The 25,194-nt window shown below is 56.5% G+C and overlaps 2 protein-coding genes across 5 annotated transcripts in view; one reads left to right on the plus strand and one right to left on the minus strand.

The window, feature by feature from the left end:
* ARHGAP44 (Rho GTPase activating protein 44) overlaps positions 1–2,657 on the plus strand; it is a 168,709-nt gene extending 166,052 nt beyond the window's left edge. For 3 of the 4 annotated variants that reach the window (XM_041770699.1, XM_041770702.1, XM_041770700.1), the window contains one exon: positions 1,278–2,657. In XM_041770699.1, the coding sequence (XP_041626633.1) occupies positions 1,278–1,417 (140 nt within the window). In that variant the 3' untranslated portion in view covers positions 1,418–2,657. The remainder of the gene's footprint in view (positions 1–1,277) is intronic. The other variant, XM_041770701.1, reaches the window with a different exon arrangement.
* On the minus strand, positions 2,304–23,269 carry ELAC2 (elaC ribonuclease Z 2). The gene is made up of 24 exons (XM_041770698.1): positions 22,984–23,269; positions 22,430–22,480; positions 22,201–22,271; positions 21,389–21,453; positions 19,750–19,807; positions 18,911–18,979; positions 17,236–17,343; positions 16,244–16,302; positions 13,998–14,056; positions 13,815–13,887; positions 13,144–13,256; positions 12,746–12,841; positions 11,704–11,842; positions 11,504–11,589; positions 9,776–9,894; positions 8,354–8,450; positions 6,709–6,847; positions 6,299–6,337; positions 6,055–6,164; positions 5,360–5,459; positions 5,171–5,291; positions 4,961–5,039; positions 4,408–4,552; positions 2,304–3,721 (listed from the first exon to the last, which is right to left on the minus strand). Exons 1-24 carry the CDS (start codon positions 23,214–23,216, stop codon positions 3,485–3,487), a joined length of 2,466 nt encoding a protein of 821 aa, XP_041626632.1. The 5' UTR covers positions 23,217–23,269; the 3' UTR covers positions 2,304–3,484.
* Positions 23,270–25,194: the final 1,925 nt, after the last annotated feature.

Genomic DNA, 25,194 nt, shown 5'->3' on the forward strand with positions numbered 1-25,194 from the left:
CCCTCCTGTTCTGCGATTCCCTCTGGGGAATCTGCTGGGACGCTGCCGGGAGGGTAAACCTGCCCAAGGCCACACTTGCAATGCCAGGGACGGGATTTTAAGCCCGAGCAGCAGGGAGGGCCGGTGCCCAGCAGAATGCTGCGGGGCGGGTGGCCCAAGGCTGCATCCCGTAGCTGTCGCCCGAGGCAGGGGGAGCGAGTGCCACTGGCAGAGCCGAGCCTGGGACCCCATCTCCGTTCCGAGGCAGTGGGATGGAGACAGGCAGGAATGACGTTTTGAGGACCTGTCTTTGGGGGTGGTGGTGGCTGGGGGAGTGACAGAAGGACCTTTGTCCCACAGCTTCCATGTTTGTATGTCTTTTAACACTGTGTCCAAATGTCTGTCTGTCCACCTGGTATGGTGTGAATGTTGGTTTTACCTAAAACTCCTGAAGACTAAGAAACCACCCCATGCCTGACTCCAGGCTGGCCCAGGGCTGCCCTCGTTCCAGGAACATGTCCCTGTGGTCCGGGTCCAGGATGACAGCAAGGCTAAGCCCTTAGAGGCCTGGGAGGAAGCAGGCCAAGGAAGGGGTGTCGCCATCAGGGTCCTTGGTTCTGCCCCACCCCCTGCACTCCCCCATGGTCCAGGAGCTCAGCTCCCGCCACCACTTGTGCCTCCAGCGTGGCCTTGCCCGTCCGGAGCTGCCAGCCCTGTGCAGTGGCCCAGCCTTTGCCGTCCCAGTTTCAGATGCTGAGCACAGTCTGCTGAGCATCTCCCAGAAACAATGACCTTTTAGTGGCCACGGTAAGGATGCACCCAGAGGTGAGCAGCTGCCCTGGTGCCGAGAGGTGGGTCCCCTCCACCAACAGCCTCCCAGCAGAGGCCCACTGCCCGCCTGCCTCCAGCAGCCACAAAAATGGTCTGTCTCGGGTCTTAGGATGCAGGCACCAGCTCGACTCCCCGGTTGTTCACGGGCTTGGGGTGCCTTCCCAGGGTCTCCTGCCCTGTCCCCGTGTACACTAGGAAACTAAATGCAGCCCTGAAACCCCGGTCAGGGGTCCCTGAGGCCCGCCCAGAAAGCAGCCTGGGCATGGAGCTGGAGGGTGTGCAGAGGCCGCAGCGCTGGAGCTGTCCCAGCGCTCCTCCTCCAACTTCCCTGGCGGGATGGGATTGGGGTGCTCGGGGCAGCCGAACCCCCACCTGACCCTGCGACAGGATGCCCGCACCGGCCGGCGACCGCGCGGCCACCACCTCCTGCCAGCTGCCCTCAGTCGCCTCTCTCTGCTGCCCCACAGATCTCGTCCACTTTGACATCCCCTCCATCCACGTAGAGCTGGGGCCACCACTCCGCCTGAGCCCCCTGGAGCACGCGCGGCGACACTCGGTGACAGACAAGAGGGACTCGGAGGAGGAGTCTGAGAGCACCGCCCTCTGACCCGCGCCACCCCGCCCCGCGTGTACATACTGGGCCCCACCCCTGCCCCCTGGGCTGGCCGCGCGTGGGCTGGAGCCCTGCACACCGTGCGGATCGCTGTCACCTCCGGCCTGCGTGGCCCGTGTTGGGGCCGACCTTGTTGTTCCCTTGGGGTGGTGATTTTGGCCTTTTGTTTGATCTTTGCCTTTTGACTTTGTGCCTATTTTGATCTACTTTCAGCCTCCGTGTGGCGCGGCACCCGTCCGCCCCAGGGCTTCGTGTCAGCAAGGTCCTTGGCGGGTGTAGGCTGGGGGTGCGCGGGAGGGTGAGGGAGGCAGATCGCTCGTCCCACCTGCAGCGCAGAGTTCGGGCCCTGACCTTTGCCTGCTGCACAAGTCGGGGTGGCAGGGGGTGGCAGCCCGTGTAAATCTTCAAGGCTGCCCTTAATACGTGGGCTCTAAAGTCAATGGCTTAAAACTAAATTTGTTCCACTTTCTGATGGTTTGAGTTTTCCCTGACCATGTGACCAAGCGCTCCTGTCATCACCACCTCCTTTTTCTACTTCTGAATTTAAAAGATGATCCCGAGGGTGTTGGGGGCCCAAAGATCGCACCCCCCCACCCCACCCCCAGCAACCTCCACCGACGGTAATTCTGCAGTGTCCACGGTCTCATTGCTGGGCTGGGGCGGCCACAGGGACTAGCAATAAACCTGTTACCTGGAGGACGGGAAGGCGGCCTGTGGAGACCTGAGGCGGGTGCCACTGGCCCTGCAGCGCGGCGGGCTTCGCTCAGCAGTGGCTCATCACCCCCTCTCTGCCCTTGGGGTGTCCCGTCTGTCCTTGGGGAGCCCAGTCACACTTGGGGATGAAGGGAGCGAGACACAGATTCGGGTCATGCATGCCAAGTCAGACTTTCCAATTTTATCCTTTTAAAATAGATGCGATATACCTATACATGATATAATATTTGTACATATGAAATCTATATTTGTTTAATTTGAGCCACTCAAACTAAACCAATGTATAGGTGTACAATGAGAAATCTAAATGCTTAGTTATTTTTTCCCAACACAGTGTAAAATAACCCTGCCCTGATGGTGGGATTTGCCAACTTTTGGTGTTAACAGCTTTGCTCACTTCCTGGCAAGGATGGGTCAGTACCCAATTTGTAACGGAGCCCAGGGGTCAAAAGTTACCTTTAAATACATGTACAAATAGTTGTCAAAAGTAATGTTATTAAAATAGATTTATTATCCCTGAGCGTGGCCTATCTTCTTGTTTCGACAATAAGCTTGTGGGGGACACTCCTTGGGTGGACACCTGCGGTCACGGCTGGGGTAGGCTGAGTCCTCGCACCATCTCTTCTAAGTCACCTGAGCTTTTAAAGCTTTGTTCTCACCAATAAATACCGATCCACTGGGAATTCTCTCCATTGTTAGATCCCCAAGGGAGGGCGAGAGGGCCCAATCCACAACTGATTTGTCAACACACTGAGGGCAGTAAGGGGGTCCAGATCTCACTGGGGGGCAGAGACCCATCCCTGGTCTCCCCCCTTTTCTCCGGGGACAGGCTCTGAAGGCCCTCACCACCACCAGCAGAGCCAGCTTCCAGGTCACCGTGGGTGCCAGGGAGCACTGTGCCGCAGGGCAGGAGGCTCCTACTCACAGGTGGCACCGGGGCAAAGCACAGCACTCGGGTTCCAGGCGGCATCTTGAGGCCTGCCTCTGGCAACACTATGCCCGGAGTCCTGGATACTCTGACATCGTGTCCACGACCCAGCGTCCTGTGACCCAACTTGGCGCGGGTGTGCAGAGGGAGCACCCGACTGGAACAGGCGGGCCATGCTGTGTTTTCCGTGCAGCTTCCTTAAAAATGGTCAGTACCAACTCCCAGTTGTCCCTGTTCTTCCGTCCAGCAGCCACGGGTCCGAAGCCGTGCCAGGTGGCGGCTGTACGACCCATCCAGCAAGTCTGTCCCTGCGGGGGGGCCCAGCCCAGGCCTGCGTTCACGCCCTCCTTCGCCCTGGTGCCTCCCCGTGAGCCGAGCCGAGGACGCCGCCTTCCGAGCCCAGGGTCCCTCCCGGGCCTTCACTGCGCCCTGACCTTCTTGCTCTGCGGGCTCCGAGGCTGCTCCACGAGGGCCCGCTTCTGCGGGGGCATCCTGTCGTCAGGGCCGCGCGCCTGCTCCCCTGAGAGCAGCGCAGCCCGCGCCTGCCGCACCTCCCGCTTCTCCCTGCGCTCCTCCATCTCCTCGATGTCGCCGGCAAACAGGGCTTTCAGCGGGGCGCTCAGCCTGGGCACCGTCGGGAAGTCCGTAAAGCAGACCTGGAGGGCAGCAGGGAACAGGACCTGCGTCAGGGGCCGGGGGGGGGGGGGGGGGGCGCGGCAGGAGCAGCGCCAAGGAAGCTCTATACCGACCTCCATGTCCACTGGTGGTGGGGGAAAAACGGGATGGGGGAGTGGGGGAGCCCTCTCCAGAAGGGGTGCAGATGCCCCACTCCTGGCCGAGAGGGCAACACTGTGAACGGGCCTCCGGAAAGGAGAGGCAGTCGGGACTCAGAGGCAAACCCTGGCTCCTGCCCTCATTCAGGGAGGCCAGGGGGCGAGGCTGGCTGACTTCCCTGGCAAGAGAGGGGAGCACCCGCCTCCCCCCAACCAAGTGCTGAGGTGCCGGTCATGTGGCTGTGGGAACCGCAGGGAGAATCCCCCCTCCCTGCACCCCGTCACTTCCAGCAGCTGCAACACTACGGTCTGTCCCAGGGACAGGTGGTGTGATGGGGGACAGGCTGGCAGTGGTGGTGGTTGCAGGGGGACGGGTAGGCTGTGGTTGGGGGGGGAAATGGGCTGGCCGTGTGTGGGGGACATGGGCTGGCCATGGTGGGATGGGGGACATATGGGCTGGCCGTGGTGGGACCAGCTGGCTGTGGTGGGGAATGGACAGACACCTCCTGAGCACCCAGCACCCCGTGTTGGGAGCAGTCTCCAGCCCCACCAACCCAAGGGGCACAGACCTTCATGTGGTCAAAGGCAATCCCCACTTTCTCGTTGAAGTCGGGGCTGAAGAGAGGCACCTTGGCATAGCGTTGGCTGAAGTGGTTCAGCATGGTGAACCCCGCATTCATGCGCACCCCCACACCAATCGCCTGGGAGGTGGTGCTGCCAGCAGAAGGCCGTGTAAGGCTGATGCCCAAGCATGGGGCGACCCCAGCCCCCAGATTCCCGCATGAACCCCCCTGGGGGGGTCAGCAGGGCTCCCCCTAACACAGTCGCCAAGGGCCAGGTTGTCAGTGAGCTGCCTGCCCTGCCTGTCCCTGAGCCCCCTCCCCGGCAGCTCCCTGACATGGGACCGTGTGTGCCAGTGTATCTGCAACACCCTCAGACACCTGCCCCAGCCAGCACCTCGCCGGGCGGCAGCAGAAATGAAGGCTGGAACCCCCAGGGCGGGGAGCAGGCCGGCCTCGCGTGACGGTCACTGCAGAGCAGTCTGTCCCTACAGGGCTGATGCCAGGCTGCTCTGAATGTCACCTGGGGGAAGGCGGTGGGTGGCCTGAGGGTCTCCCCTACCTGTGTGTCTTTTCCACGGCCTCCTCCTCCAGGCCATCTTCCAGCGTGGCCTCATGTATCAGGAGGGTGGCGTTCTTCCCTAGAGAGTAAGGGGCAGGGACACTGGAGCAGAGTCCCCGGCCTGAGACATGCTTGGCCCTGGGTCCTCGGCTGTGCCTTGCCCTGTGCGCCCGCTAGGACCACAACCCTGCCATTGCCACCTGTACTCACCAATCTGGACCAGAGCCTCGCAGGGCATGGTGTCCCCAGAATAGACCACTTTCCAGCCGGACGTGTGGACCAGCGCACAGCCGAAAGCATGCTTGCAGTGGCGCACCAGGCAGGTCTGAAACTGAAGGAGCAGGTTAGTGGCCTGCAGCCATGGCCCCCTTACTCTCCCCGCCTGCGGGGCCCCCTTACCTTTTCCAAGTCACAGGCTCCCAACAGCGACGCAATCAGCCTTTCCACCGCGGGACTGGAGACCTCCGCTCCTTTCTGAAGGCACTTGGCAGGAATCAGGCTGTGAGGACACAAAGTGGTTCCAGAGCAAACGTGAAACAAAATTTTTTTAATATGATTCAAAGTTCAAGCGTCTGGCTGAAGAACAAACCCCAAACTCATTGTCATAAAGAGACGGGAATGAGTCACTAAGAGGCAACAGTAGTCAATTTAATAAAAGAGCTGAATATCAACACCCAAGACCACAGCAAGGGACCTGGCAGAGAAGTGCTGCCTGTGGTGGGGGAAGGGGAGGCCCACCCTGCAGGCCAGGGCAGACCCCAAACAGAGAGACCCCTCTCTGGGGCAGGAGGGGCGGGCCTCTGCCAGCCACTGGTCAGGAGCTCGGCCCTGGAGTGGTTCCATGGAGAAGAGCTGGCGGGAATCTAGAAACTAGAACAGAACCAGAGGAGGGCTGAGCAGAGATGTGTCAGGTCCTCACATGGACACGGGTACCAGCTGCTGGATTCGGCCCCAGAGTCGAAGCGTTCCTCCCACCCCCGCCCCCCATGCCATCTGGGGTCCAGTCCCGGGGAAGGCTGCCTGCCCTGGTGTCGGGGTTTCACGGCCCGCCCGCCATGGACACCCAGCCCGGGGGCCCAGGTGCCGACACTCACCTGACATGGTGCAGCAGCTGCTGGCAGTGGTTGTGGTACTGTTGGAGCCAGGCCTTGAGCTGGGTTGGGGCGACCACCAGCAGAGGGTGACACGGCTTCCCTAGAGACGCCTGAGACAAGGACACCCAAGCGCCAAGTCAGCGACAGGCGTCTCAACGGGAGCGGTTCCGAGTGGCAGGAGGTGTGGCTGCTGACGTGCCAGCCAACCAACTCAAATGGCAACAAAATCAAGTGCCACACTCACCAGAGCTCGTTCTCTCTGCAGTAGAATATTCAGCAAGCCCTGGGGGCGAGGAAGGGAACACATGTCAGCCGTGGCCAAAGTTGGCTCTCTGCCCCGCGTCCCCCTCCTGGAGTCGTCGTGCAGCGGCTCCTCCCTCCCTGTCAGCCACCATCCCCCAGGGTGGTCATGGGCAGTGTGACCAGGGACCCAACTGAGGTCCCCTCGGGGCCAGCCCCATGAAGGCCAAAGCCCTGCTGCTGTGGGATGGGGGACGCGAACGGAGAGACGAGGTGGTTCCCCCAGCAAAGCGACTGCAGCAGTGAAACAGCTGGGGCCCTGGGTGCGTCTGGGTGCAGCACTGAAGGACAGCTGGGGGCATGCATGGACCCAGGCGGCACCTGCCCTTCATGGGGTCGTCCCCCACCACTCACCGTGTGGTGATCCGCGTGCAGGTGGGACACGAACACGGCGGCCAGGGTGCCCAGGACCCTGTCCACCTCGTCCCCGTAGTGACGGCAAAGCTGCCCAAACGTGCCTTCCCCACAGTCCAGGAGCAGGGACCTGTCTGGGCTGCAGGCAAGAGCGACAGTCAGGCTGCTGGGAGAGGCTTCAGGGAGAAGAGGAGGCAGCAGTTGCGTACTTCCTATACCTTCCAGAACCTCTCGTGCTCACTCAGAAGTGTCTCTACACACAAAGGCAGTTTCAGGCGTCTGAGCTCATCACATAAAGGAACCAATCAGCCCGGAACCCTGAGATCCTGAACCTATATGGAGTACCTAGTGCTGCACAAAGACTGGCACTGAGACAGTTGGGGAATGGGAGGACGAAACCCTTTACCCCTGAGGGTGCATCTCTGATTATTTAAGATGAACGTGGCGACACCCCCCATAGATGATACCAGCTGCGGGCACCGTGTGTGGACGTGGGAGGTCTGGCTGCCATGCACCTGCTGCCCTAGTCAAGGAGTCTGAGCCTCTTGGCCTGCTCTCCACCCCACGGGCTAGTGCAGGACAGGCTGCGGGTACCCCTGCAGGGGAGTGACCCAGCAGAGGCCTTGCTGCTGCCAGTGAGTCGGGCTCAGCTTGCTTCGATCCCCATGGCCCATCACAGAGCCTCGGCACCACAGGAGAGGCGAGTCTCCTGCCGGCCTTTGTCCCCCTCTGGAGGAGCCACCAGACTGGGAGCACTGTGCCTGTGCTCCAGGGAGACACCTGAGTCCGGACACAGGGCCTCCTGCAGACAGACTGTGTTGCGGAAGCCTCGGCACCCAGGGTTCCGGAAGAAGCCCCTTCTACTGGGCCCCTCGGCCCCGCGGGACAGGCCTGCTGAGGTGCTTTCCTGCATCTCCTTAGCGGCAGGAGAAGTGTGTCCCAGACGGCGTAGTTCTGCTAGCACAGTGCACTGTAAGTGCTGTCCTCATCCACCCCCAGCATCTGAGCTGACACAGCAGAATCTGAGAGCCAGCCTGCTACGTCCTGGTCTGTCTTCCCTCACGTAGGCATCTGCAGACGTGAATGCTACACGGTGCCCTGGGTTCTCTTCTTTGCTGGCAAGGACACTACACAAACCCCAGAGTCCACCAAAAAGCCCCCAGTCCAGGGCCTGAACATGAGACAAATACATGCACCCAGCAGCTATCCCCACATCGGCAGTGACCAGCAAGGACAGGGCGTGGCACAGCAGTGTAGACACTAACTCATATTCCAGATCTGCCCCTGACCAGCTGTGGGAATGAGTAACCTCTGGGAAGGTTAGTTAGTTCACCGATCAAGGAAACAGGCAGTCACTGCTTCGTAGGACTACTGGGAAAACGCAGTGAGGTGGTTTCTCAGTGAGGTGCAACCTACAGCAGAGCCGCTGTTTCCCTCGGCAGGGGAACAGGGGATGGAGTCTGGCCATCCTCGGAGCCTCTTAGGGGCGTGAACACCCACGACTCCTCTTCTAGATGCTCTAGCCAAGGTGACAAACTCAGGCAGAGTCACACTGGCCCATCTTCATGTTAGCCTGGGCTGGGGGTGGGGGGCAGGACCCGCAGGCTCCCCGGTGGACGGAGGCCCCCTTGGGGAACAGCAGTACCTTATGTTGACAAGCGTGGCGCTGACGTTTCGAATCTTCATTGGGATGGCAGAGCCTGTTCCGAGGAAGATGATTTCTGGATACTGGCTTCTTTTCTCTGTGGAAAAACATGTGGAAAAGAGTCCATTTCTTGGGATCAAAAGTGAGCCAGCATCCGGCTTCCCAGGAAGGGTTGGTGATGCCCCCGCAGGTGTCCTTACATGAGGACCTCCTCCTCTGAGGCAGAGCCACAGGCTGTTTGTGGGTAAATGGCTGTCTGGGAGAGAGGGCAAGTAAACCCCATAGCCTGTCCATCCAGAGAGCTGCTCTAAGGCCCTTACATAACACAGGGCACTTCTCAGGCACCTGGGTGGCTCAGTGGTTGAGTGTCTGCCTTTGGCTCAGGGTGTGATCCTGGAGTCCCGGGATTTGGTCCCGCAACGGGCTCCCTGCAGGGAACCTGCTTCTCCCTCTCCCTGTGTCTCTGCCTCTTTGTGTCTCTCACGAATAAATAAAATCTCAAAAAAACCCACAAAAAAAGCCACAGGGCACTTCTCCATGTTATATGAATCATTTACGTCAAGGGACTGGCATCCACCTGGTGTCCAGCTGTCACCACCAGACCTGTACTTCCTGTGGGTGCCGTACTGCCCTGCTGGATAGGAAGCCCCCTGCTTTACAGGGTGCAAACGGGCTCCGAGGGCCAGCCCTCCAGAGAGGAAGAGGCAGAGCCAGGACTTGGGGCCAGAGAGACCTGATGATCCCAGGGGATCTTTAACGTGCAACCCAGAAATCCAGTCTCACACCTCCAAAGGCGAGTTAGGGAAGTCAGTCTTCCCCAGACAGACAGGAAGGCTACTTTGAAAGAGGCTCCGCACCAACCCAGGCAGAGTTCCAGGGAGAACCTGCAACTGGGTGAAAGACCACCTGGCTACGTTCATGCCAACACACTGTTAGTCCAGCACTCCCTGCTTCTAGCATGAGCTGAAAAGCACGCTATGAAAACCAGCTCCTGGAGCAGAGGTCCCCAAGCTCCCCCTAACAACTCCTCCTGATAGGGCAGAGGAAAAGCCCAGCAAGGCGAGTGACGTGGCCAGGTCTTCCGTGGATCCCTATCTGCACAGGCAGGACTAGATCCCGAGTTGACTGAGCCTTGGTACAAAGTTCTTTCTATAGTCTTGCAGGGGCTCCCAGACCCGCTGCACATGGTGCATGCCTGCTACAGAACAGCTGGGCGCCATCGCCAAACGTTCAGATTGAACTGGTCTTGGTGGAGAGGGCAGGCAGGCAGGCACAGGTGCTCCTGGAGAATAAAGGAGCAGCGGATTATGTAACTAGACCTGGTTCAATGGTGCCAGGGGGACGTTTTACTTAGTGCTTTGAAAACACCCGCAGGAAGGTAGCAGCCAAGAGAGGAAGGTCACTCTGTGGTCTCCTGCTCACCTGCTGGGGCTGGGCCGTCCTGCATAGCCTTCCGGTATTCCTGCACACTCTCTTGGAAATTGGGGAGCTCCAGGGCCTCGGCTATGAATTCATCGGGATTGCAGACAATGACAGCATCCCTGCAGGGAAAAAAGCCATCTCAGGTGACCAAAGTGGGCGGGCACATGGCCTCAAGCAAACACGGATCTGGGTACCCAGAATCAATTTATGGACACAATGTGCAGAAGGTTCTCCAGATCAAGACTGAAGTCTAAGTGACCCTGGGCACTGCTGTTCTCCTCCACGTGGAACCCTTCTCAGGTAAGCAGGGGTCTTGGAGCCCTCAGGACATCTTGGCTCACAATGTGACAATCTTGGCGCTTCTGACATCTGGGGCAGAGTCCTGTGCAGCACCCCCGACCTCTACTTGCTGGATGCCCCTGGCACCCCCAACCCTTGCCAGACCATCACAACTAAAAATGTCCCCAGACCCTGCCTCATGTCCCCTGGGTGCCAGAGAAAGGGAGGGAAGGGTCAAACAGTCCCAGCTGACAAGCATAGCCAAAGAGCAGCAGCTCCCGCACTAACACGTACACAGCCTGTCACCCGAGAGCCCTGTGGACACACAGGACCTGATTTGGTGCCTCGCTTTTAGCAAGGCCCCGATGCTACGACGTGGCTGGTCCCAGCCACATGAAGAGGCAGGCCTCGGATCTGTGGCTCTCCACCCTGACCGGACACCGTACTCACCCGGGAGCTCACACAGCTCCCCAGGTCCAGCTGCCCAGATTCTCACCTGTGAGGTTCAAGACTTGGACTCTGCCCAGGTCAAGGTGAACCCGGCCAGGCTCGTGTATCAAAGTTCACAAACCACCTGCACATGCTGACAGCAGGGTCTGAAATCCCAAGCCCACCTCCGTGGGCCCCAGTAACACGACCATGTGGTCTCCTGGAAAACCCAGCTACTCAACAGCAGAGCCTCATCATTCAGGAACAACTAATACAGACACAGCAGTAGACAGGAAGCTCCAACTCACTCAAAACCTGAAAGACGTGGTGGGGCAGGAAGCACTTCTCACCTTACTGGCTGGACCATCAACGGGGTTGGGGGCAGTGTCACATTCACTGGGTGCCTTAGAACAGGTCACACCCGACCCAGTAACCCCACATCTAAGAATCACCCAGAGGGGACAGAGTTCCACTCAATCACTGACACACAGAACAGTTAATGCTTCATTAAAACAACAACCTAGAAGTATCTAAGAGGAGCAAACATCCCTCTCTGGAGTACCCACGAAAGTCTCCTTACTGAAGGCCACGTAATGACTCCAGAACAGACAGGCCACAAGCACACACGGCCACATGCTCCAACTTAAGAAACAAAACGCTAACAATCGTTATCTCTTATCTCGGACGACAGGATTAAGGGTGGCTAACCTTTTCCATCAAACACTTTCTCTGTAAAACAAGGGACATGTATCACTGTTATCATGAGGGAAAACACGTTTAGGAAGGAATAATCACTGGCCTCTTCCCACCTCAACTGGGGACCTGATTTTGCTCAGAAACTCAGTCACACCAGTTTGTTCACCTGTGGTCGAGGCTCCGTCTGGGGCAGGGGCAGACGGAGTTCAGTATCCGGGACACACTCCACGCTGGGGCTGAAATATTTACTACCCGGCCCTTTACGAGAGGAGCTTGGCAACCCCCGATCTAGACCCTTCTGCTAGCTCAGGGTCGCACACAGACCTCTGCCACTCCCTCCGCGGACGGAGCTGATACTTGAGGAGACATTCGCCCCGGACCGTGGGCACGCGGAAGGTGGTGTGTTCCTCCTAGAAGACACAAGTCACACACTGTGGAGAGGAGGACAAGGCGGGGGGTGGGGGGGGGGGAGCGGGGTGGAGGAGGGCCTGGGCCAGGGGCTGGGGGGCCGCAGGTGACACTACCTGGCGGTGGGGGGTGGCAAGCGGGGGGAAGATGTCGGAGTGGATGAGGCCGAGCTGTGTCTGGATCTTGTGGCTGCGAAGATTGTGGACTGAGGAGCAGCTCTCATTCAGGACCAGGTGCTGGGTGGCAGGCCCAAACCTATGACAAGACAGCGCGTTTGCAGCATGCCTCGGGGAGGCCTCCCACCGAAGGGGAGCGACGACCCCAGGAGCAAAGAAAGTAGATGGAAGCGTTCAGAGGAGTAAGTAAGTGGCAGGTCCAGAGAGATGGGCCCCCAGGGTCCCGCTCTGCTGCCTCTGCGTTGTGTCCCCTCCAAACCCAAGCACCTCTGGCTGTGCTGGAAGGAGCCCCAGAAAAACCCAGAAGACCGAGATGTCAGGAGCCCACAGCCAGGGGCTGGGAACAAAGTGGAGGACAGGGCAGGAGAGGAGGAGGCACGGTCATGGACGTTAGGACTCGGGCCCTCCAGGGAGGGGGGGTGAGGAGCATGGAAGAGGGGGAGCCTGGGGGCTCATGAGGAAGGAGCAGAGGCTGGAACCGCCCCCAGGTTCCATGTGCTCAGAGTTCAGCTCTGATCCTCCCTCCCAGCTGCTGCTGAGTTCTGCCACTGGGGCCCCAAGGAAGAGGCAGGGTGACCACTTCTGTCCCTGAGGTTGGCAGACCTCTGCCTCACGGGGCTAGTGGGAAGAGGGGAGGAAATGGGTGGAGATGCAGAGTCGTCAACACACTGCCTGTCACAAGCCCGATGTCCCCTAAACTGAGGCTGTCACTGTACACTGACGAGGCTCTTCTTTAGGATGCGATCAGGGATCATCGGGGGCAGGTGCAGGCGCTCATCCAGACCCTGGCCTGGAGGGTGTAGCTGGACTCCGCAGGGCCCCACACAAGCCACATGGGCGTGCGCACCGCGCCACCTAGTGGCGGCTTTTCTGCACAGTGGCAGGGGTGGCTGCTCCCCACACTGGGCGGGGCGGGGAGCCCAGGGAGCGAGGGGAGGCAGCGCATCCAGAGGGAATGGGGACAGAAGCAAAGGGGTCCTACCTCTCCATCCACTGCTGGTACCTGGGGTCCGCCAGCACACGCTCGGGGGCCATGTGCACCACCAGCGCCACAGGGGCATCAGCATCGCCTTGGTACCTGTGCGGCAGGAGTAAGCTGTGCGCCGGGCGCTGACCCAGACTCAGAACCCCCGCGAAGGGCGACCACGGCTTGCTCGGGTTTCCAGCTTCCCTCACCTCACTGCCAAGGCTGCGCACACCAGCCCCGCCCCCAAAGTGCCGGTGCCTCCGTAAATCCTGCAGTGGGAGTGTGACCCCGGCACCCCCAGGCCACTCAGAGTGCGGGCGTTCGCAGACACGGCCCGACGTGCCAGGAGGGCCACCGGTCGGACAGGCACCCCCCGGACGCCCGGGCTCCTCCCAGCCCCAGGGCCCCCTTACCTCCGGAGGGTGGCGTTCTCACACACGGGCTGAATGAATTCTTCGTCCGGACATTCTACCACAATAAAAGCAAGACCAGGATCTGGAGGAGTACAGATCTCTTCAGGCAAAATCTGCAAAATCAGGGCGGTCACAATTCCCTTGCGGGGCCAGGCCCAGCTCCGCAAACACGCTGACCGGCTTCAGGTCAACGGCCAGCCTTACGTGATCCCTCCTGAAGAAGCACAGAAGCAAGGTCAGGGCCACCCCCACACCGCCGGCCGGCCTGCAGAGGACCCGCACCCCCAGAGAGGCCGTGGAACCAAGGTCCCTCAGGTTGGCGGCCATTGGCCGGGACATCCTTAGAGCCCGGAGGAAACATCCCAGTCAACAACATGGTGGCCTTCCTCGGGGGCTGTGGACCCTAAATCCAGCCCGGCAGGAGGAAGCATCCATCCCACCAGGAGCAGGGCCCTCAGGCGCTAACAAGACCCCCTGCAGATCCACAGCCAGCGTGGGTGAGCAGGACAGGTCCCGGTCAGAGACCCCATCTTATCCCTTGGCCAAGTGAAGGAATTCAGGGCTGTTCCATTTCCCCTAATGGTGAGGTCTGGAGGGCCTGACCCAGACAGCAACTCTGTTCCAGGCCCCGGCTACCACAGCTGAAACATCACAATAACGGGGTGTCTCACCTCCCTGCCCTCGTAAGTGATGCTCTTCCCGTCCTTGACAGCAGCAATGATGGGGGCAATGGCAGCCGTCCCGCTGAAAGAAGAGGCCAGCCATCCGTGAGGCAGGGTGCGGCAGGGACGCAGGGGCCCCCTCTTTCACCCCACTCCCCGAGGGCCCTGACAGCACGCCCTGCCAACACTCACACTGGCAGGCCCAGCTCCTTGGCTTTGAGGACCAGGAAGTTGCCCTTCTTCACGTGAAGCTGTGTCAAAGAGAAGGGAAATGCCATCTCAGCGAGGAGGGAGGAGGCAGCTCGGCCATCATCAGCCTTCGTCCAAATGCTTTTATTCTCTAATGTCGCTTTGTCACCGCTCACCTAAACGCAGGCCGGTCACTGCTCTGCGATTGAAGTAGGCTACATTCCACGCTACATTCCCAGGAAGTTGATTATCCCGAAACACTTCGGGACTAGAAGCTCAACGATTTAAAACACCGTGCATTCTTTCCCGACAGTAGCTTGTTACAGATTTAATAAAACGCGCTCCATTTCCAAATGGATTAACAGTCTTCGCGTCTCCTTGAGGAGAAGCACCTGTGTCCCAACATCTTGTGCTCGCTGTGTAAGAGCTAACAGAACAGGACAAGTGTGTGGCCTCAAAGAACCGATCACGCAAATCCCCGTGCAACACAATAGTGCACTGATGGTGACAGGGTTGCAAAAGCATGGACAGTTTTTCACGTACCTGTGACACGGTGCTGCTTCTACCCTGGAGAAAATTGTAATGAGAAATCCCCAATACACTCTTATTATGGTAGGAGGGCAAACAACAATGTAATTCAATACTCAAAGATGTATTAATATTTTAGGCCCTTTCTGATTTTTTTTTTATTTTCACATATGATTTCATATGTGAGATATGGAGATCTGGAAGGAGATCTGGAACACGTATACACTTTTAAGTACAGAATGATTATGTAGGATCAAGCCTTACCAGGATTCTAGAATTTTCTGGCTCAGCAAACGTGACCCTACAGGAGGGCTTACAGCTTAAGTGTGTGCGTACGAGGCAAAGATGATGAGCCTGGATGACCTCTTCAGAGACGGACACTAGCACACCCTGCTGTGACCCAGCATTCCCTCCACAGACCCAAGGTGGGAAACTACATGCGCTAATATGTTTCACAGGAACTTGCAGACCAAAGGTGGGCAAAGCTCCTCCCTTGACGATGAGCTGAGCTCAACCCACGAGAAGCTGTTCCCACCTGAGGATGCAGAGCATGTGGAGCACAGAAGAGACATAAAACGCCATCCCATGAGGCCCCAGGCTGGCACGCAGGGCCTCTCCTAGCAGAGGGCAGTCTGCATCTCAGGCCCTCGCTTCTCTGACCTCCCAGAGATGGGACAAGTTCAGCTTTACTGCCTTCCAAGCCCTCAGCAGAGCAGCAGCACACTAGCTCTATGAGGATCAAGGGCCCAGAGGCTGAGCCAGTGAGAGCAGCGCTCAGAAGGGCCAGGCTGTTGCCGCAGCCTTGGGAACAGTGGCCCGGAACAGCCAGGGTTTACCCCACATACAGCACAACCCATCACGCCCCACCGCCTCTATTGAGGGAGGGGAAAAGGACTGGACACAATTACAGACATATACAGAAACCTACTTCAGAAATTATTTTGCTGCCTAAAAACTGAGAAATACACAAGTAACGAACCTACCAACAACCATCCTTGACTTTTCTAAAACTACTATTGAAATAAATTGACAGGAGGGATACTGATGATGATGATCTTGCGACTAGTAACTATTCCGACTGACCCTCCGGGAGCATTTTCCCTGGTTGGTGTGAGGACTTGGGTAAGAACTGTAGATATACAGTCGACATCACTCCTCAAAAAAATAAAATAAAATAAAATAAAATAAAATAAAAATCATTGCCCACAGAAGGCCAAGGTTGAGCCTTACCGCAGGTTAAAGCATTTGCTGCAGATAATAAAATTTTAGTGCAGAGCCCTATTAAAACTAGACCATCAGTCAAATTTTTTAAAATGCCCTAAGGTAATAGAATTTTCACAGAACTGGACTGACTTCAGGTTTGTGGACACAGGCCTCCGGGAATGCTAGCCAGAGTTAAAATTAGTCCAGTGCTGGCAGCTGAACAGCTACAGTAAAAGGATACAAACTAAAGCATAGTGGAACGAGTCTGGGTGAAGGCTGGCTCAGGCGAAGGCTAACGAGGTTGCCTTTATTTCTCAAGTGCAAGACAGCCGATCGTAAGCAGAGGCCAGCATGTAGGCAGACTGGCTCTGTTGCCTGAAGAACATTTGAAAGTATGCAAGGAGAAATAGGTGTGTTTCTTCTCAGTACCAGGGACTTAGGAGATGCTCACTTCGAATCCCTGGATGAGAGCTAAGCGACGTCACCATCACACGCCTGCCCGACAGGTGCTTGCTTACCTTACAGACAAAAGCTACAACCAAGGCGGGGTCCCGGCCGCTCTTCTTCTGGCCAATACCTGAGCAAAAACAAATCTGATTGTAACAAGGCAAATGTGAAGCTTCATGGGCTTCACAGACTGATGATGCCCTGAGGTCTAAATCGGCTTCATGCCAAATGAAACGGACAAAGGTCGAAGGAAATACTGGTGCTCCTTCCCCAGCAGGACCTGTTCTTTTTCCTCCTCACGCTGAGGTCAGAGTAAACGGAAGATGCAAATCGCCAGTCAGAAAAGCTTTAGAACTGACTAGTGAGATGTTTGAGAAAAATGACACAATTTACTGAGATGTGGAGGAGACAAATAAGAAAAAATAAGCTATAACATTCTTTATAAACAAGCTTATGTGAAACACCACAAAGCCGGAATGGCCTGCAGAGAAAATGCAGGTGTGGGTCTTCAGCTGGGCCATCCCAGGAAGGACAGGCCCGGGGGGTCTGTCCTTCTCAGTCCTCAGACAGACATGATCCCAGCAGGAGGGACGTATCAGCCCTGCTCAACACTGGATGACAGACCCTTCAGTGGTCCAAGTCCTCCAACACATCTTGGGATTTTAACTCACTCAGCAGGCCATCCTTGTAGAAGAAAAGGGGCAGATCCGCTCACGGATCTGACAGGTCGGCTTAGCAGTTTTCCACATTTGTGAAAAATTGCTTTGCGTTAATGGGAAAAAAAAGTGTGAAAGCCTCGGAATGAACCAATCTGCCAGACCCTGGCCTCCTCCAGGGAAACCCCACCAGGGCTGGGGATCGAACTGCCACCTTCATGGCAACCCTTCCCACTCTGCCCACGGGCTGAGTCCTACAACATGCCAAGGGAGAAGGACCCGTTTCATACAGAGGCTTCCCATGATAACAATTCCAATCTGGAGCAGTAGATTAAAAAAACAGAAGGGCCGTAGATTAAGAAAACACAAGTCTTGACAGTGCCCTGTTTCTATTTAAACAGCATTACCGTCTGGAAGGTGCTGCTCGTTTTCGGCGGATCCAGAATCCGAAGACTGCCCTGGACTGAGTCTTTCTGGACTCTGAGATGGCTGGCGTTCTGCTCGCTTCAGCTCACCTGGTTAGTGTGGAAAACAGTCAGACCCCAGGCCCGGAGGGGAACTTTGGGCCAGAGCTCAGGTGTTCGCACAAACCCGCAGCAGAGTGCCCACTAAAGCAGCCTGCCTGCTACTGTGACAGCTAGTGATGTCTCTGCCCTGGTCTTGGGGCCGCAGGACCTCTGGATCCTTTCTGTTTCTGCTCAGCTCAGAGCCCTGGCTACAACAGGAATTCGATGGTGTTGGTGGGCTAACACACACTCAGGCAGCAGGCTGGGTGATGCACCAGCACCACCCTCAAAAGGTAGACCTAGGCCTAAGGCTACCCAGCACCACAGGTGCAGTTCGGGGGGCCAAACTTCACAGTCCATTAAATCTCTAGGCCATGAAACCCCATCATGGCAGGAAAAGGCTGGCTCGGCTGCCATGTCTCAGAAACCTGTCTGCCCTGTGCGTGCACTCTCGTTCCTTATGGTCCTCTGGGTGCTGGGACAGACGGCCACACACATTATTAAAGCAACCTAGCATCTGCCAGGAAAGGAGGAAGAGTGAGGGACGCGAATCAGGCCTGGGGGTCAGCAGGGGTCAGGGAAGAGGAGACATCGGACCAGGAGTGAGCCAAGCAGGGCAAGCTGTGATGTGACCAGTCATCTCACTGCCCACCCGCCCCCAGCACGTTTGCTTCTGCTCAATCCACACATCCTCCAGTTTCCCTACATGGGCACCGTGCAAGCTTCATCTCCTGGCCGGTGCTGGGCTTCTCTGCCCCTCCTTGGGGGCTCTCTTCTGTGTCCCTTCAAGCCCTGGGCAGGCATCAGCGCTGTCAAGGAAATGTCCCTAGTGTCCTGTGTTCTCACCATTGGCACAACCTGGTGTATAGTGGGACTGGCCAGGCGCATGGACTCTGACGTGGCAGGGCCTAACATGCAGACTGTCTCTAAGTCAGAACCACATCATCTGGCCCTGAGACCACCTGGCCAGCTAACACTTCCATCAGCATATTTATATAAAATACAAAAAAAAAAAAAAAAAAAAAGTTCACTAGCGTGAACCTCTCCAGCATCCTCTCTCCAGATATCTGTGGCAAATAAACCCTAAGCAATAAACGTGCACATCTGAGGGCAATCTGTCGTCTGACACTACTTGATTAGGTAACATCCCAAAGTGTGACCTCGATCATCACATAGGAGTTAACTGATTAGAAGCTCCTGGAGATCCCTGGGTGGCTCAGCAATTTAGTGCCTGCCTTCGGTCCAGGGTGTGATCCCCGGGGTCCTGAGATAGAGTCCCGCATCGGGCTCCCTGCATGGAGCCTGCCTCTCCCTCTGCCTGTGTCTCTGCTTCTCTCTCGCTCTCTGTGTGTCTCTCATTAATAAATAAATAAAATCTTAAAAAAAAAAAAAATAGAAGCTCCGTAAGGGCAGGGACTGTGTCTTACTTCCTCAGCGAAATTTCCTAATCTCCTTCAGAACACAAAACTGGGTATACAGAGCCGGTATTCCAGCAGTTTCTGTCTTTACCCCACATTTTCCTTGCCTGGGACCGACACTGCTCCCTCCTCCTAGGAAACAAGGCTTGCGTACTCACTGTATATGGGGATCTGGAAGACAGTCATGGTCTCATCCTTGTATTCTGGTGCAGAGTGGGGCCTCACGGCTGTGGGATAAAGACCAAGGACAATGAACTGCACTGGACAAAAGCACTGGGTGGGGGGTGGGGAGATGAGCTTTCCAGATCACCAACCACGAGCAAAAGACCTGCCTTGGAATTCTGCTGGGAATCAACACTAAAACCAGAATCTCAGAGTTAAATGACAATTTTTAGGAAAGAAGCACCAATATATATTCACCAGCCATTAGCATTTACTACACTAAACAAGCAACAACAAAAAAACAGATTGTGATCACTACTCTAAAAAAATTTTAAAAAAGAAACCAATTCTCAAATTTCAGAGGCATAAGTGAACACACAGCATGGTGAGGCCAGGGAATCAGCTAGACTGTAAAAGCTGGCATTCATTTTGAAATAAAATATCAGTGTTTCTGTTAGAGAGGAGCACTGATAAACTGGGGATGCATGTGGACTCTAGCACGGAGGCCCCAGGAAGAGGCCGTGGGCCTCCCAGCACAGCCAGAGCCAAGGCTCAGGGTAAACAGTGACAAGCTTCTAGATTCCTCTGCTCACATCCCCTCTTCCTACCACAGGCACCTGGAGGCAATTCATCTGAGACCATCTCTAGCCTGTATGTAGGGGCAAGACGTGGGGGCACAGAAATGGCCACAGGCAATATTTTAAACACGCATCTCACTGATGAAGCATTCGGTTTTAAGGTTTAATGTAGTCTACTTTTAACAGATTCTCATTTCAGAGACTGGGGCAGATATAAGGAAGAAATGGTAGATTATGAGTCAGAGTCAGGAACTTACCCAGGTCTATTCCTTTCAATGGACCAGAAAATATTTTGATAGCTTCTAGGTATTTTTCCTACAAAAGAAAGAGAAAAGCAGCAGCTATGGTTGTATAAACACAGAACACAGCAACACAGCAGTATGTGAGAATTATCAACAGGCATCAACACTGGGGCGCCTGGGTGGCTCGGTTGGTTGAGTGTCTGACTTGATTTCAGCTCAGGCTGTGATCTCAGGGTCATGAGATAGAGCCCAGTGCTGGGCCATGTGCTCAGTGGGGATTCTGCTTGAGATTCTCTCTCCCTCTGCCCCTCCTCCCATTCACCCACATGTGCACTTGCTCTAAAATAAAATCTTGGGCGCCTGGGTGGCTCAGGGGTTGAGTGTCTGTCTGCCTTTGGCTCAGGTCGTGATCCCAGGGTCCTGGGATTGAGTCCCGCATGGGGCTCCCCACAGGGAGCCTGCTTCTCCCTCTGCCTGTGTCTCTGCCTCTCTGGGTCTCTCATGAATAAAATCTTTTTTTTTTAAAAGAGGCATTGACGTGAACTTTAGTATTTCGAATCACCTTTACACAAATGTTTACTGAGTGTCCACTATATGCTGGGTGCCAAGGGCTCACCAGTGAGCAGGGTGTGAGTCCCCGCCCTCGTGAAAACTTAAAATCCAATGGAGACAAAACTGAAACAAATGAGCATGAACAAACGGGTAGCAGCAGTTGTGCTAAGCATCTGTAAGAAGCTCAAGAGACACCAGGGCCAGGGTACACCCTGTCTGGAGAGTCAGGCGGGCTTCTGTGCACACGTCCTTTCAGCGGAGCCCTGAAGGCTCAGAAGGCAGGCCTTGGGATGAGAAGGGATTCTGGGTAGAGCTAAGAGTGGCCCACAGAGCTCCAGCGTGGAGACTGGATACAGACGCCAGGCATGGCAAGGGCCAAGACCCCAGGGCTCGCAGGCACAACAAATGGTGGTTGTGCTGCTTTGCAGTGGAGAAGCCCCAAGGCTTCTTGGGTGTGATGCACCTACACATGTGCCCTAAAGAGGCCCCTCTGGCCACCGTGTGGGGGATAAGCAGCTGTCACAGGAGCATAGGGCAGGAGACACAGAAAAGAAATGCCTTAAGGGGAAACAAATGGGTGGATCTGAGGCACTACTGTGGAGACAGAATTAATAATACTTGGCAACTGGGTCGCCTTTCATCTGAAGAACTGGGAAGTGAACTGTCAGCCAGTGGTGTTAACAACGTGCACGCAACTTTTCAACAGCGTTAAGAAGCTGGTTTGGAAGGTATGAAAAGGGCTGAAATTTACTAAGAATAAATGCTAACATCCACTGTGCGCCTCCTTGGTGCCCAACATGGGATAAGTTGGCCTGTTTTATATGTGCACTTCATGTAATCCTCAGCAACTTTAGGAATTTATAGCCATCTCCCAGATGAACAACCTGAGGCTCTAAGAGGTAAAGAAACTGGTGCAAAGTCGTACGATTAATAAGGCTTTGGACTCAGGTCTCTTTCACTTGATAGGCTCCACCACTGGTTAACTCCGGAGGGCAAAAGACAAATTTGCAGAAAACGAAAATGCTGGTCACTGACACGAAAAAAAAGGAGGGGTCAGCTGGAAAAGCTGAGTCAGTGGGGTGGCGGTTGGGGAAGTACTCACCAGTTGTGGAGGTCCAGAAAGCACACACTTGGGGAGCCCGGTTTCCTTCAAGGTAAGAATCATTCCTGGAAGGAGAAAGAACATCAAGCTGTCTCATCACCAGGCCCTGTGGCTGCCACTGGGAGGCGCACTCCTTCCTTAACCAGCTACAAGTCTACTTGTCCTCATTCCTACTTCTGTACAGCGATCGCAGACCCTGGGCAGAAGGGACTCCTCCTGCAGATGTAAGGGACACCACATATTCCTCAGATGCCTCCAGAATGGTCAGGGCTGAGGCTGGGGTGAGGCAGGCAGGCATGAGGAGTGCAAAAATCACACCAAATGAAGGAATGGCTAAAAGCTCTGCAGTGTAGGCACCTCACTGCCTTGCCTTGGTCTCAGTGTTGCACTCCTTCCTAACCATGTCACAAAACTTAAGGAATTTGGCAGTGACACAATCTTAACCTTCCTAGTTGTTGGGTTATGAATAATGGGGTGAGCTGGGTGGTGGGTAGCTGCCAATAATCTCAGTGGTATATGCACGTCCTGTAACCATCACCCACTACACCCTCCAGTTTACTGGCACGTATCTCCGGTCCAGCAACTCAATAAACAGAGTAGATGACAACGCTTGGAGAAGCAGCATCCATGTTCACATCTGTCCTGAGTCACAGCTTTCCAAGCTGCGGCTGACAGGGCAAGCAGAAAAGAGGATTCCAGCTCCTCTAGACTTGGAAGATGGGCCAAAAACAAACCAAAAAAAAAAAGAACCAGGCAGGCTAAAATCCTAGAGGCTTCCCTCCAGCGTCTGACCTTGGAAGGAATATACTTACCACACAACCCCCCCACGTTACACCAGTGCATTCGGGTCAGGAATATGTTATCCAAACGAGCCACCTTCAACCTAAGAATGACAAAACATTTGAGCAGGACAGCACAGGTCAACCCCCTAGAGGCCCTTTCTTCTGCTATAAAAACATCTTGTCCCTCACCCTGGGCTCTCAAGCCCCCATGAGCATCTCTGCCTCCCCCCCCCCCCCACCAAAAAAATGGTTGACTCACTTGTGCTCCTGCATGAGTCTCTGGACGCCCTCCCCGCAGTTGAAGAGGTACCTACAACAGGACAAACATGACGCAAGAATCTCAGAAGATGGGACTCTGTTAAGATTCCTGCCACGCTTTGGAGATGCTTTACTGTGCACGACAGAAAACACCTGAAACACCCCTGTCCGTGCTACCGGGCTGCGTTTCTGGGCGTCAGGATGGTGCTTGGGGAGCCTCCCTAGGAGAGGCGAGCAGGGGACTGGGGGGGCGGTGCCAAGATGGGTCCCTTCCCCCAGCACCTGCCAGCTGAGCTGATAGCCCGCACGCCGAGCATGAGGCCCCCCGGTCCCGCGGCGCCCGGGCCGGAGTGCGCTCCAAGCGTGCCACGTGGGGCCTGGGGCGCCAGGGCTGGAAGGGGGACGCGCGCATCCCCGAGTCGGGGGCTCCGGGGACTCCCGGGAACTCCACGCGGGTGCACGTAAGGTCCGGGGATCGCCCCCCACCCCCACCCCCACCCCCAGGGCCCAGGGTCGCGCCCCAGCAGCGGGGACACCCGGGCGCGGCGCACTGACCGGTTGTACTCCGAGAACACGTAGAGCGCCGCGCCCACGTCCCGGCCGCCGGCCGCCACCACCTGCAGGTACACGGTGTTCGGGCCCCCGGGCTCCCACGCCGCGCCGCGCTTCTCCCGCGTGCGCAGGTGCCGCAGCGGGTCCTTGGGCGGCCGCTGGCGGCGGGCGGGTCCCTGCGACATGGCGCGCCCGGCCGCCGAGCGCAGCAGCAGCAGCGAGCGGAGGAGCCACATGCACCAGCCTCCACCCGCGCCCCCAACGCGGCGGGTCACCCGGCTCCTCGTGCCCCACGCCCCGCCCCTCCGCCCCGCCCCTCCGCCCCGCGTGGCGGGCCCAGCCAATCAGCGCGCCGCGAGCCGAGCCGCCCGCCTCCTCGAGGCCGCGCGTCCAATAGGGAGGAGCCCTGCCCCTCGCGGCTTGTCAACCGGCGACGGCCATAGAGTGGGGGTCGGCTAGAGCGCCCCGGACGGCCCCGCCCCTGGCCTCCTTCCGGCTTTCCTGGGCGACGATTCTTGCCGGAAGCTATGCCTCGCGTGGGGGCGGGACTTCCGGGAGGGCAGAGCCCGGAAGCGCGGTCCCGGCACGCGACGCCTGGCGTTTCCGGATGCGCGGAGGGCGCTCGAGGTCGGTCTCCCGCAGGTGTGGTCCGTCCCGCTGGGGCGGGGAGCTTTGGTTCTTCTCTGCGGTGGTGGTGGTTGGGATGCAGTGTTTGGAGAGTGAGTGAGTGAGAGCAGGAGCCGAGGGAGCTGCAGAGGGGGAGGGAGAAGCAGGGAGCCCGGGAGGGCCCGAGCCCAAGGCAGGTGCTTCAGGCCCGAGCCACCCAGGGCCCCGAATGGGACGATCGTGACCGGTGAGCCTCGGTTCCCTTATCTGTAAAGGCGGAGGGGGGAGTAGTAGTATCTACGCTCTATGGGACCTTTAATCACAAAGGCCGATGAGCTGTGGAAAGCGCCTTCAGGGGTGGGGAAGGGGCGCTCAGTGAGTGGTAGCAAAAGTAGAAGGAAGTAAAATGCTTCAAGCCACGTGAGATGTATCGAAACGACCGACGGTGCTGAAGAGCTGCTGACGGGGGACGTGGTGGGGGAGCATCTGAACCGGGGAGGGCCACTTTTTAAAAAAAAAAATAATTTATTTTTTATTGGTGTTCAATTTGCCGACACACAGAGTAACACCCAGTGCTCATCCCGCCAAGTGCCCCCCTCAGTCCCGCCACCCAGTCACCCCCACCCCCGCCCTCCTCCCCTTCCACCACCCCTAGTTCCTCTCCCAGAGTTAGGAGTCTTCATGTTCTGTCTCCCTAGGGAGGGCGACTTACCTGGAAGCCCCACCCAAATGGGAAAGGGGCTGGTGGAAGGTTAGCCAGCAGCTCTGCAAAGATGCCTTTTGGGGCGCCTGGGGGGGCTCGGTGAAGTGTCTGCCTTCTGCTCAGGTCATGGTCCCAGGGTCCTGGGATCGAATCCTGCATCGGGCTCCTCCCTCTCCCTCTGCCCCGCACCCCCAAAGTTGTTTTTTTGGTTTTTATTTTATTTATTTATTCATGATAGACAGAGGGAGAAGTAGGGTGCACGCAGGGAGCCCGGCGTGGGATTCGATCCCAGGACCCCAGGGTCACGACCTGAGCCGAAGGCAGGCACTTTACCGCTGAGCCACCCAGGCTGCCTTCTCTCAAGTCTTTAAAAAAAAAAAAAAAAAAAATGTGTTCTGTACTTGGAGTAACCTTCCTCTTGGGGGTCAGGAAAACACATTCGCTACTGGACACCCATAGAGGGCTTAAACACAAAGTTACGGCGCTGCCATTCCTGCAGGTTTTCAAAATAAAAGACAGTACTTGATGTGTGAAATGAAAAGGCAACCTACAGAAAGAGAAAAGATTTGCAAATCATGTGTCTGTTAAAGGGCTAGTATACAAAATAGGTAAGGAACTACAAGTCGATAGAAAAGAAAACCCAACTTAAAGATGAACCAAGGGGGCATCCGGGTGGCTCAGTCGGTTCAGCATGTGCCTTCAGCTCAGGTCATGATACCAGGGTCTTAGGATGGAGCCCTATGTGGGGCTCCCTGTTAGCTGGGAGTCTGCTCTGCTTCTGCAGCCCTCCCCTGTTGGTGTTCCCTCTCCCTCTCTGTCAAATAAATAAAATCTTAAAAAAAAGAAAGCAAAGAAATACCCCCCCCCCCAAAAAAAACATACAAATGACCAATCAGTGCATGAAA

The sequence above is a fragment of the Vulpes lagopus genome, chromosome 10, assembly GCF_018345385.1.
Source record: "Vulpes lagopus strain Blue_001 chromosome 10, ASM1834538v1, whole genome shotgun sequence".
Classification (NCBI taxonomy): Eukaryota; Metazoa; Chordata; class Mammalia; order Carnivora; family Canidae; genus Vulpes; species Vulpes lagopus.

Coding starts and splice junctions, on each gene's coding strand:
- ELAC2 (XM_041770698.1), bottom strand. CDS start 23,216: ATGTGGCTCCTCCGCTCGCTGCTGCTGCTGCGCTCGGCGGCCGGGCGC. Junction 14,057..16,243: donor TTGTAGCTTTTGTCTGTAAG/GTAAGCAAGCAC, acceptor TCTTTGACACAG/CTTCACGTGAAGAAGGGCAA. Junction 6,848..8,353: donor GCCACGCTTGTCAACATAAG/GTACTGCTGTTC, acceptor TCTTGCCTGCAG/CCCAGACAGGTCCCTGCTCC.